This window comes from Sitophilus oryzae, unplaced genomic scaffold (assembly GCF_002938485.1).
Source record: "Sitophilus oryzae breed Bouriz unplaced genomic scaffold, Soryzae_2.0 scaffold_1869_pilon_pilon, whole genome shotgun sequence".
Taxonomy (NCBI): Eukaryota; Metazoa; Arthropoda; class Insecta; order Coleoptera; family Curculionidae; genus Sitophilus; species Sitophilus oryzae.
This window is the reverse complement of record NW_022146578.1, coordinates 48,113-61,889: the sequence shown is the minus strand read 5'-3', so window position 1 is coordinate 61,889 and position 13,777 is coordinate 48,113. Positions and strand designations below refer to the sequence as shown.

The 13,777-nt window shown below is 30.0% G+C and overlaps 1 protein-coding gene across 1 annotated transcript in view; it reads right to left on the bottom strand.

Moving 5' to 3' along the window:
- The window catches only part of LOC115883289 (adenylate cyclase type 6-like), a 171,493-nt gene extending 159,262 nt beyond the window's left edge, over positions 1-12,231 (bottom strand). The window contains 1 exon segment of the mRNA XM_030901619.1: positions 12,130-12,231. Coding sequence (XP_030757479.1) covers positions 12,130-12,231 — 102 coding nt within the window.
- Positions 12,232-13,777: the final 1,546 nt, after the last annotated feature.

Genomic DNA, 13,777 nt, shown 5'->3' with positions numbered 1-13,777 from the left:
ATATTTTGAAGAACAATTGAATTATTTATGGAAATAATCTAAAAAGTTATTATAATGTTGTTTCTTTGTTAATTGTTTAGAATTACAAAATTAATTATATCATATTAAACAAAAGTTGTTATATATATCATTATGTTGATAATGTATTATTATGCCTATTATATTATGATTTTTGTTAATAAAATGGTTTTCGTTTTGCTCGTGTTATTTTTCATATAATTTAGAAACTATTCTGACAGAATAGTTATAAGTTTATAGATACTTCTACTAAACATAGCATTGCTAAAAGAACAGGCTTAAGATTAGTAAGATTCAACAGTTTCAGTTTTTAAAAGGTTACTTTTATATTTATAAGTATTCTATACCTTAAGAATGAATAACAGTGATATGTTCTCAGATGGCGGTCAGTTCTAAATCAGACTCAATTTATTCTAAAGCTCTCTATTTCGACATTGTGTATATTCTCATCAGGAGCGTAATCAAAAAAATCAAAACAAACATATCTATTGTACAGTATGTGTGAAATTGATTTTTCATGTTTAAGTTGCAAATTCTTAAAATTATAAATTATAATTATTTACTTTAATGTGGAAATATAGTGCTTTAGAATAAATTGAGTTTGATTTAAAACAGACCGCTTTCCGAAAAATATATCACAGTTATGTTTATATTTAGGAAATTAATTTAAAATCTGTTTATTTTAAATATTATTTTAATTTAGACACATTTTTGTTTATTCTGATTACCTAACCAGAATATATTTTTTATATTTGTATTTAATTAGACAAAAAAAAAAATAAAAAATAGGGAATATAATAAATAAATAATAACGACAAATAGTAACTCATTAATTATACAAATCCAATAATTTGTATACTTACTTGAATTTCAGCATCAGAATTAATTTTAATTTATTTAATATCACTGAAAAATGTAATTACTATTACTAAATTTGTTATACAAAATAATATATTTCAAATAATTTGAAACAAAATGGCACTTAATTAAACAGCATTTGTTGCAATAGCTGATGACTAATATTTCGCTAATGTTTAGTTCAAAGCATTGTCATTTATTAGAACCGAATATGGGTGGAAAATTAAAATAATGATGAAAATAATTAATAGTTAAATCTTCTAATGAGAAAATTAAATTATTACATAGCACTATGAGCACTTTGCTTGCATTTGTAAATTGATTTAAACTATGATTTTTGACCTGTAATTTTCAGTAAATGGCATTTTGCAATTAATTTTAAAATATGAGCGGATATGCTCTAGTTTCTATTTAATAATGTGTTATTGGTATAAATTAAATTAGTCTAACAATTGCTCATCCATTTTGTTCAACTTACTTATGTTTCAAATCTGTAAATATTTTGTCCATAAATTAAAGTCATTACGCTTTTGTAATAAAAATAGATTTATTTATCTATTTGAACGATATTTGACTCAAAAATATTAGTATTTTTCATAAATACTATACATATCTATTCACAGAAATCATAAATCAAAGAACATTCTGAGGATGAACTAAAATAACTATTAATTAATAGTTTAGTTATTTTTTACACAAGACGATAAAATGGTATTTATCGTCGACCAAAAAGATTAATTCACGAGCGATGAAATCGCGAGTGAATTAATTTCGGGAGACGATAATGCAATTTTATCGTCGTGTATAAAACAATATTTTTTTCCATAACAAGTTACGTTTTAAAATATATTCAGAAATTATTGTTTCAAGGAATTTATTACGAGTAGAAAAAATATTGTGTTGGGTTGGCGTTGGGATCTTTTGGGAATTTTGGGATGTAATTTGACAAATAAATAAAGCTGTCTCTTTAGTTGTCAGTTTTGAGATAATATTTTTTAATTCTCTTTCGTGTCGATTGCTGATTGAATTAGAGTAAGAAATGGCTCAAAACAAAATTAGTAAATTACCAACAGATATATAAGGTTGAGGCGACAAACGCCATATCCAAACTACTTCCATTTAAATCCCGAATAACTTATGAAAAGGAATATAAAAATTTTCAAAAATGGAAGCAATTAAAAAACGTGCGAGAAGAAATAAAGTTTTTAACCTATCCTCGCTGTAAGTATCATTTAATCTACCCTTTCGGTTAAAGTACTATTTTACCTATTATTTTTGATAGATATAAGGCAATTTTAACAGTTGCTATGGAAAAATATAATATAAATAAGAGTTTTGATCCTTTAACCTCGTTTTAAAGTGGTTTTTAACCTTTTCATACTAAGAAATATTGAGAATATAGGGTGAGTCTTAAATAATTGCAAATATTTTTAGGGGTAGTATATTTTGATCCCAGAAACGTGGTTAAGATTTTTTTTTCGCGAAAATAATATTTTGAAAATTTGGATTTTTTTTTAAATGTTTTTATTTTTATTTTAGTTAAAAAACATAAATTCTTGATGATAAGGAAACATAGGTAGTAGATTAAATTTACAAAAAAAACAGAAAAGATCCAGTGGTTCTCAAAATTTAACCAAAAAATATTTTTTTTTTTGGAAAATTTGAAAGTAAAATAACTCGGTTATTTTGAACTTATTTGAAAAACGGTAAAGAGAAAATATGTTTTGTTTATTAAGATCTACCAGCCCTGAAAATATTTGCACTTATTTAAGACTCACCCTGTATATCAAACTCATAATATTAATGAGTGTGATATACACTTCTTAGTTTTTTTCCTAGTACCTACTTTACCATCGAGTATTTAGACGTTTTTTAATTTATTTTATTTTTCAAAAAAGTCTAATGGATATTTCGTCACTTATACTGTAAGAAAATCTACGAAATAAAAGAGCTATTTTTCGTAAACAGTTTTCGTAAACACTGAGACTAGCTTGTCAGCTGTGATTTACTGATAAACAAAATTGCCTAATGGACAAAAAACCTTAACCGGTTTGGGAAGTACATCTATACTCTTAAATGCTCGAATTAAAGAACATCTAAGAAAGGGCGATTTTGACAAATTTAAGGTTTGTCATCATTAATGGGACACAGGGCACAGAGCAGATTTTAACAAAGCAAAAATTATTATGGAAGAAACGATGGCCTCTAAACGAAAAAAGCTTACTTGGCTTTTTTAATGCAGCTTAATAAAAATAAAGGTATTGCTCAGGCATCTGTAGAAGTTAGTATTGTAAGGCTATAGCTACTTTGATTTTAATGAACATAACATAAATAAACATAAGTAAAAATTAAAAAGTAATCATACAGAAACTTTGAGGCTTTTTGGTTTTACCTCACTAAGTAATTGTTATCAGGTAGTAATTGTTAATTTTGTTGTTGATATACGGATACACTCGTAGTAGTGTTTACAAAAAAATACTGTTTTCTTTTGTAGATTTTCTTAGAGTACAAGTGGCGAAATACTCATTGGACTTTTTTGAACAAGACTGCGATTTTAAAATTTCCTTGTTATTTCATGCAATATTTTTAGCTCTAATATTGAAAAATATGCACTGCCTTTTTCTCATTATATATTTAAGGGGATTTTTGTGTGGAAGTGAAGAGTGGATTATTTTGAATTGGCTCGAAATGAGAGTTAAATCCCACAAGATTAAGCTTTTGTCGTTATTCAATTTTAGTTCGCTGGCGTAGCGATCGAGTGCGACTTCACTGCGGAATAACTAAACCTTTGCCTAATTGCTCAACGATTACGTAATAAATTTTGAGATCCCTCTCTGCGTTTTCTCCTATTTCGTTCTATTTTATTTCGTATTTCGAAATTGGACTGCGCCGGATTTAGAATACAGGCGACTAGTGTGGGTTTAATTAAGCACAAATTGCTTCGATAGGGTACGAAATTTTCCTGTTCATTTCCCTGATCATTTTGGTCTGTTATTCGTAAAATCGTTAAGATTACTTCTTTACCAGATGTGTGCAAAATTAATATACAGAGTTGTTCTAATTTGTATAAATTTATGTCTTAAAATGCTTTTCGGAGATACTAGGTGTAGAAGTTTAATTTTCATTTCGGGGTTTTTCTAAATAATTTATGAAATACAGGGTGTCCCAGAAATAAGTGCAAGTATTTTAAGGGGTGGTAGATCTCAATAAAAGAAACATATTTTCTCTATATCGTTTTTCAAATAAGTCCAAAATAACGGAGTACTTTGAAGATTTCTAAAAAAATGATTTTTTGATGAAATTTTGAGAACCACTGGATCTTTTCTGGATTTTCTTTCTTGTAAATTTAATCTACTACCTATGTTGCCATATTATCAATAAATTATGTTTTTTTAACTAATAAAAAAAAATTCTAAAAAATTCCGAATTTTCAAAATTATTTTTTCACGAAGAAAACGTCATAGGCGTTTTTCTGAGGTTGAACTATACTACCAGTTAAAATACTTGTACTTATTTCGGGGACAGCTTGTATAGTAGATATTTGTATAAAAATTGGTGTCTGAGTGTTTTTTGAGAGACATTTGGGGGGGATTTTAATTTTTCAATATGGCTCCTATTTATAGGAGGCATCACCTACATGTTTTTTTACTCTTTTGAAGAGACTTTTCGTCCATATCTGTATAAAACACCCTACTGCGTTAAAATACACATTTTCGTCATTTCTTATGTAAAAAAGGTCTCATGATAAAAATTGCTACGAGCAACCAGTATTGGCAAAAATAAACAAGTTGAGTAGATAGTTGTTTGATTGATATGGTAAATTTGGGAACTATTTAATATTTTAAATTAATCATAAATTTTTATTCCAAAAAATTATGATAAAACAGTTTCTGTTGAACCTTTGGAACAAAACCATTTCAAATTTATTATTTTAGTCTTATCACTATCTAATTAACATGTTTAATTTATGTCAGTGATGACATGTATACAATGAAATATTTTTCGTGAAATAAACCAAATGTTTCGTTTATTTTTGTTACTTAAAACACTTACTCGCTATAACAATGTTTCACGAATAATTGACAACCACATTTTGACCATTATATTTTCACAGTTTCCTTCGATTGTGCGTTTACACTTTAACAGTTATTTCTACAATGAATGTATCTGCACTATTTAGTGTATGATATTTAGTTACGTATTTGTACGTCAAAATATGAAAATTTTTCTAGTTACGGAGTATTATGTATATTAATATTATTTAATTAATTTTGACAAAAAATGTAACTCAAAGTTTTCTATATCATTTGAAGAACTTCATCATATAAAGACAGTTGAGATATTTTTCTGACGTCGAATGCTGAGGTATACTCTATTTTTTTACTCAGATAAGATTTCGCCAGACGATGACAAAAAAAAGTCAGATGACGTCCATACCAATCCATTTATTTCGGTAAAAAAAATCTAATATTTATATATTAGAAAAATATAATTAATTATAAGTTAACTATAGATGACTTTATATAAAAATCCATCATGCGTCGTCTCTTGTTGTAAACTAGTTTTATTGGTTTATTTCAAAAATGACAGATCATATTTCAATATTATTGGAGTGACGGAAGGATGGCGGACGCAGTAGTAGAAAAAATAAGATTAAAGTTAATTAACCAACTTTTAAGGTACAAAATTCAGTAAGTGTTATTATTAATAAAATAGTTTGTTTTATTTTTGTTGCGTTTTATTTATTCCTGTGCAATATTAAAAAACATATTTGTACAGAAGTTATATTGAAAATATAATAATATTGCAAAACGTTTCCTACAGTTTTAAAGTAAGAAATATTTCTTTTTAATATTTTTATTGGTATCTGTTGTCTTGTTTAAAATACACTCTTGTTTGTGTTGTATTAATACAGACAGTAGTTAAAAAAAATGACTATTATATTTTTTCAGTTTTACACAGTTTTTTACAATATTTTGAAGTAATCACTTGTCACTGAAATTTTATAATTTAATGTTATACCTTCCAATTGTACTAACTTACTTCTTTGTAAAATAAAATAAACTAATCTGAAATTAAGTTGACACATCTATCACTTTTGCGGGTATTTTAATGTTTCAGTAATAAAGTGTGAAATAAAATCATGCTAATTATATTATTTATAAATAATGTTACTTGACAAGAATGGCGACAAAAATTGTTTTAAATAATATAGGAGAAATTTGTTAAAGAAAAGTAGATGAAATATGCCGATTTCTGTATACCTACATATCTTTATTTTTAGAAAAATTGCAGCTACAAAAGCTCAATTGCATAAAATATTGCACAAAACATGAGCTACAAGACGAAACTAATGCAGCTTATGCATTATGTATTCCTCGAGAACATCACAGGAGAGGTTCTGTCATCTACTTTGACTTATTGATTATTTAAAGATATGCATTTTAGCAACTCAGAAAATGGATACGTTTTAATGTTCGACGATATCTTAAAGATCTTTTTCTATTTAATTTTAATACTATATTGACCATTAATTTAGTAATTAATTCGTAATTTTCAGTTAGAATTTATTTTTACTATTGTTCATTATACCGGATGAGTCCAAATAAGTGCAAATATCTTTAGGGGTGGTATATTTCGACCCCAGAAACACGACTATGATGTTTTTTCGCGAAATTTTTTTTTTCAAAATTTGGAATTTGTTTTTAGTTAAAAAAAATAATTTCTTGAAAAACATAATTTCTTGATAATAATATTTAATTAGTTAGTTTAGTTTATACTTAATTAAATAGTAGATTAAATTTACAAAAAAGAAAAATCCTGTGGTTCTCAAAATTTAAGCAAAAAATCATTTTTTTTAGTTTTCAAATTAAAATAACTCGGCTATTTTGAACTTTTTTGAAAAACGGTAAAGAGAAAATATTTTTCTTTTATAGAGATCTACCAGCCCTGAAAATATTTACATTGGACTCACTTTTTATAATTATTTGTGAGACTAGAAGAGAATTTATGAACAAGCGAGTTAGAAAGTTCGTTCGTTAGAATTATGAACAAGCGAGTTAGTTCTGTTAGAGCTAACAGAATTTATGAACAAGCGATAATGAAATTTTGAAATACACAATTCAAAAAAACACATATTCATACATACAGGGTGACTATTACCATATGACATATATTTCAACCCCAGAAAGACGATTATGAGTTTTTTTTTCGCATTTTTTTCAGATTCTTGATATCTTGATAATATGGCAACATAGGCAGTAGATACAAAAAATAAAATCCAAAAAAGATCCAGTGGTTCTCAAAATTTTAGCAAAAAGTCATTTATTTGGAAACTAACTCGGTTATTTTGGATTTATTTGAACGGTAAAGAGAAAATATGTTTCTTTTATCGAGATCTACCAGTCTTGAAAATATTTGGACTTATTTAAGACTCGTCCTATATATTTGTGTAATACCAAAATAATCTGCTTTTTTTAATACAATTTTTATTGTTAGGTTAACCTTTTCGAATTTAATCAAGTGCTGCGTTACCCTTGGTGAAGATAAGCTTGTTTTGTGTTATTAATTTCCCTTCAAAAAGTCTTTCGTTAATCAAAGATTAGCTGCCGTATTCTATTAGGACAGTTAATCTTGTGCGTCAGAGGTCGCATTATCAGATCTGCGGTACAATTTTCTGTTCCTACCCAATGAGATTAAAGAGATTAAAAGGCGAAGAGAAAATGGACAAACACCAGAGAAGCATCGCTAATGGTTAAAAATACTAACGAGAAACTCGAGGCCACCGAACAGTTTGATAGTTAAAATTAATTTCAAGATGGGAACAAACAGCCTCTTGAATACTTCTTGGGTTTTTTATTATTTGATTACATTTGGTGTTGAGTCATTTCACTAGTGCGGAAAAGTAGCAAAATAAGCGTTCAGCATTTAACGTTTTATGTAAAACTTCTTTATATTTAAGATTTTGATGGTCAAACATTAACAAAATATTCCTTATTTTTGGACTAAATTTTCCCGAAAATAATAATAATATATAATAATAGCTCCCGTATATAGCGTTTAGCGCCTTGGAAGTAGCAAGGTACAGCTTGACATACTAGAGCCATTCGGTATACAAGAAAGGTAATGTGGCTAGCACTACGCTTCAACCGCCTATTATTACCTCAGGATTGTGAATCCCAAGTACTCATTTAAGGTAGAGTCGACCTAGGTACCCAAACTATTTTTATTTTAATAAAAATAGTCGGCTGATGATATGTGGGATTCGAACCCTACTACCTTCAGATTCGTAGTTGAGAGCCTGTACCTCTACGCCACCGGGCACCTTATGTATTATTTTTTAATGCCACATCAAAAAATAAAAAAAATATATTTCGTCCAAAAAGTAAAAAAATTGGGTTGGACCACCTTTATCACTTAGAGGCCTAAAAAATAGATAAAAATCTATTCTCAGACCTACTGAATATACATCTAAACTTTCATTAAAATCGGTCAAGCCGTTTCGAGGAGTGTGGTAACTAAAACTGTGACACGAGAATTTTATATATTAGATAAAGGGAATAAAACCAAAAATATTTTTGGTGGAGGGGGGAATGCAAAAAAATTATTAAATATTTTTGATTATTTATTATTGATATTATTTTGCATAATTTAAAATTTCGTTACAATGCGGAAATAGATTGAAGTTTTGTGATTACAGTGATATATAATTTATATAGTTTTGTAACTAATTGCTCGCTATTTTATGGCAAATGCTGAAGCTCTGCAACCCTTAATCAATGCACGCGTGTTTGGAATTCTGGGTGTGGCTTAACACGACAGGATCGGGCTAAGTCTTGGCAGATTTCTAAAATATAATATATATTTCCTTCGGCCACACACCCGCTCTATCCGACCACTGACAGCGACTCGAACAGTACAGCGTAATAGACTCTTAAGTATTCAGATTTGAAAATCTCCAATATTTATATAAAAAATTTAGAGGTTTTTCTATATCTAGCAGATTTATACGCTGAGATTTATTTAAATATGCATGAAATGTTAATATTAAATTATATTACATAAGCCAATATAAAAACATGAAGCTGTGTTATGTATTAAGATATCGGTTAAACAGATCTCAAATAAGATCGCTTCAAAAAATTACTTACTAAAATAAATTTCTCAACCTATCAAACTATTTTTGAAGTGAAACTTCTTTATGCGCGTTGGAAGTAAAAATGCAAAGCCGTGACACACGAGCTAGTGTCAGGAAAAGTGGTAACGGCAGTGTTGCCACAGATATCCCATTCGGGGTGAATTTACCCCTTTATAGAACAATTTAACTCGCTGTGGGTAACGATCTCTGCCAGACGCGGCTAAGAAAATCACTATAATAAACTTAACACTGTATCTTTGTACCAATATTCTCTAGTTGTGTGCTAGGAAGTAAATTTTCATACATTGTTTCATCGATAGATTTGTAGCTTTTGAATAACGTTCTAGGTAAAGCATCTAGCTCAGCTGCCAGCTTAGAATTAGAATTATTATATTTATTTCTATTATTTATTCGCATATTCATTGGAGGACACTGTCATTTATTTCAAATCAATAATCAACGAGAACGTTCGTATAATTTAACAAAATTACTGTAAACCATTATAAATACGAATTGTTTGTTAGGTTCAATTTTTTTTTCTTAAATAAATTTAAACGTTAACATTATTAGGCATTTGCATAAAAGTGTGTATTTTGGGTGGCATTCAAAAATATTTACAGGCTATTCAGGAAACAGAAAATGTACAGATTACATACATTGTATTATGAATTTATTAACTAAAATTATTTAAATATGTTTATCCTTTTAATATTTAAACACAAATATAAATTCTATACAAAGCTCTATACAAAATATTTAGTAGATATGAGAAATAAAAGCAGCATGCCTAACAAATACTTCACATAGACAATATGTCAATAATTAATGCTACAACGTTATGCATTATAGATTATTTGAAATATTCTAAAATATGCATTTTTAATATTTTGTAAAAAATTTGAATCTTTAGTTGATTTATATTTAGATGGCGAAATAAATAATTTGATGTTAAATGTAAATTATTAGGTATTAGTAGTACACAGAAATATTGTACGTTAAGGCGCAGTCTCACGACTCGTCTACTTGTGAAACATTTGTATTTGACAGGTTATATATGGTGCGTCGGGCATCTATACAGAATTTCTAGTTTATTTCTAATTTCAATCTTTAAGGCGGACTCTGACGATTCGTGTGCTTAGCAAGTAGTTTTTATTAACATACAGGGTCCGACGATGGTGTGGCGTAGTTCCTATAATAAATAACTTAGAAATTCTGTATAGATGCTCGACGCACGATGCTTGTATACCCTGTGTACCAATTACAGATGTTTGTCAAGTACACGAGTCGTTTAAGCGCGCCATTAGAATAAAACTGTTGATTAAAGAAATAAGAAGATGCACAACCTTATGGGCGATTCCGTGGCAAAAACCTGTCCGAGACGTCGCTCGCGTTAATGACAGCCTGTCCGAGATTTAGTTTAGCTGGTTTGGCTCTGCGCCGTTGAGTGCTGATAGTCGTTTACAGCACAGCGGGTAAAGAATAATGTACCGCAGTCCTGCTTTCAGTTGACAGAGTGGTTGCCTGGGACAGTATTGCCGGAACTAATTATTAATCCGTAGATATCCGGATTTTGGGTACGGTAGGTTAATAATAAGGATTTTTTTATCATTTAACAATTTAATATAATATTATATGATTAAACAAAGAACGGCGTCAGAATTGGCTTGGTAATGCAGATCGCTGTTATTTCATATGGAATATGTCAATAATCGTCATTTCCAAGCCAACTAAACGACTTTTTTTTCGGTAAAACAGGAAGTGACTAAAAACAATTGAATACGTCAATCAATCCTAATTTATGTCATATACTAACATACGAAATCTCGTTTTTTAATCTGAAAAAAATAAAAACGTTATAGGGGTGAGTCACTTTTAAGACGCACCCGGTTTAGACGCGGATTTTTCATCCAAATTATTTTCGTCAAACGTATTAAAGATATATTACACATTTTAATATGGCAACACTGTCGCTTTCAGTTCCATACCGCCGAATAGGATATGCCGAATCGCTGGCCGAATTAGAGAAAATAAGTGTTTTGGCGCTGGTCGCAAAGCGATTGGTGTCTCCACCGTCCAGCACTTGAGTCGTAAGGGGAAATTAAATCAGCTTTGTCACAAATTCGCTCATTATAGTTATTTTAGTTGCGTATCTTCCCAATTCTTTCAATCAACGGTAAAACCATTAAACGTTTGGAGAATAATTGGTGTTGATGAGCTGCACGTAAAAATTTCAGAGCGTTAAAACTGCAAAACTCGAATGTATATAACTTTTGCAAATACTGTTCTTGCTAAGATACGATCTGTAGTCGCCGCACATGGGTCGGGCATTCATGAGATTTTTGTTTTTTGTCATTTCTCCTTTGACATATACTACATCTCTTTCGTTTCTGGTATTGATTATTCAATTTTATCACTTAAACACGTAAGAGATTCGGAATCGGAGTTATAGTTACTGTTCGGAGATAAATCATTGTCACGATAATCTTCATATTCCTTAAGTCTCTTTATATATATAGTATGGCACTGTAAGAAGAAGAAGCCTGGTGGTGCCACACAGACCCCAGTGCAACTTTACTCCCCTCTGGTAGGAACAATACCTGATAAAAACAAGTGCGCCTTTAGAAGTTGCATATGGGTACACTAACTTAAAGATAAATATCGCGGCGAGGCCTAAATCATAAACGTAAACATTTTACATAAGTTTAAATAGTACGGGTAAATACATACTCCACCACGCCAGTTGCGGGTTAAACTCCACTATCAAATTTACTCGTTAAACAGCAATAAAATAGTGATCTGTGCAAAATTGTTGTTTTTACTAGGATATACCGAATGATCGAATAAAAACGGCGTCAACGATGGCTATGAAATGAAGATCGCTGTCATTTTATATGTAAAATTATATGGGAAATGTCATCGATCGTCATTTCCAAACCAACTGGACGCCATTTTTTTTCGATCATACGGTATATACTCCTACAAAATATAAAATTATTTGATCGAAAATGAACCTGACGTATACAAAGAAAATTTGCAAAATAAAAGTCACGAAGTGGGACGCGTCTTTCTAAGATCTAATAAGAGATTAAGGCCAAAAGGAGAATATTATTCCGTACCATATCTCGTTTTCGATGGTCTCGGAGGCTGAGCCTTTGTTTCCAATCTCGTTGCGGAGTCGAATCGGTACTCAGGGGGCACAGCATCGGCGTGGACTGCATGTTCTGCAACAAGAATTTCAATTTTAAATGAGAAATTTGCTACGTGAGAAAATAAGAACGGAAAGTTTGAAATTTAATAGGCGGGACGGCACAAAATCAGGAAGATATGTATTTTGTTTTAAAACTAAAAATACGGTATACATATAAAGCAGTAGATACAGTGACATGAATAACAATAACTGTCATATTAGTCAAGAAAGTCAGTCACAAGAAAATGATGTGACTGAATTAGTATTATTACGTTTTTACTCGGTTCAGTGTGGATAATTCTATTAGTCTTATTTATTTAACACAATTTATTTTAACTAACAAAACAAGAACAATATAACATTTACAAACTAATTACTAAACTTATTTACAACTCTAAGATTATTTCTCTAAGGAATTTATTTTGAATTTCTTTGGCGCGGAAACTAAGCACGGTACGCGATTCTGATCGTCTGTCCTCTTCATGCCGCTGCCGCAGTCGTCGCTTGAGTAAAACAGAAACCTAGAATGTTCTTCCGTCGCGCTATTCAGACACGTAGCCGCTATGTCCTAGAATTTCTACACTCTAAAGGTCTGGAAGGTCATATTAGAGCGGGGCTTGTTTCACAACAGTATTTTACAATACAAAGTAACAGTTTGAATCTGCGCAATATACAAGGTGGTCCGAACTTTATTCCGAAAACTTCGACAGCATATTCTGCAGATAAAATCAGTAAAAAAGTTGGTATAAGTGTATGTCCTAAAATGCTTAGTTTCCGAGATACAGGGTGTAAAAGTTTCATTTTTATTTCGATTTTTGCAAATAATTTCAGATGTAACGTCAATATTTGGATGAAAATTAGAATGTAAATTACCAACTCTTGTTATAATTGACATAAATTAACCATGTTGACTAAATAGTTATTAGGCTGAAATCGTAAATTTGAAATAAGAAACTGTTTTATCACCATTTCTTCGACGAAAAATTTCTGATTAATTAAAAAAAAAATAAAAAGTTCCCAAATTTATAATTTCAGTCAAATAACTATCTACTCAACATGTTTATTTTTTGTCAATAATGACATGAATTGACTATTTCCATTCTCAATAAATATATAGAGAACGGTTGCTCGTAGCGATTTTACCAAGAAACATTTTTTACATAAAAAATCACGGTAATGTATATTTTTTCACTCAGTAGTTTTATACAGGTACGAACGCAAATTTATTACTCTTCAAAACGGTTAAAAAATATGTAGGTGGCGCCCTCTACAAGTTGGAGTCATACTGACATGAAACTTAAATTTCTCATATCAAAAAACTCCCAGACACTAATTTCCATTAAAATATTGACGTTACTTCAGAAATTATTTGGAAAAAATCGAAATAAAAATGAAACTTTTACACCCTGTATCTCCGAAACTGCCTTGGAGACGTGGGTATATCGATGAGCCGTCCATGGCTGCGGCGAATGCCATGGACGGCTCATCGAACAAACATTTCCATTATAGAGGAACTAAAAATTGAGACACGGCTGGTTACCAGATTAAATCAGTCAATCCTCCGATATTTTGGCCAT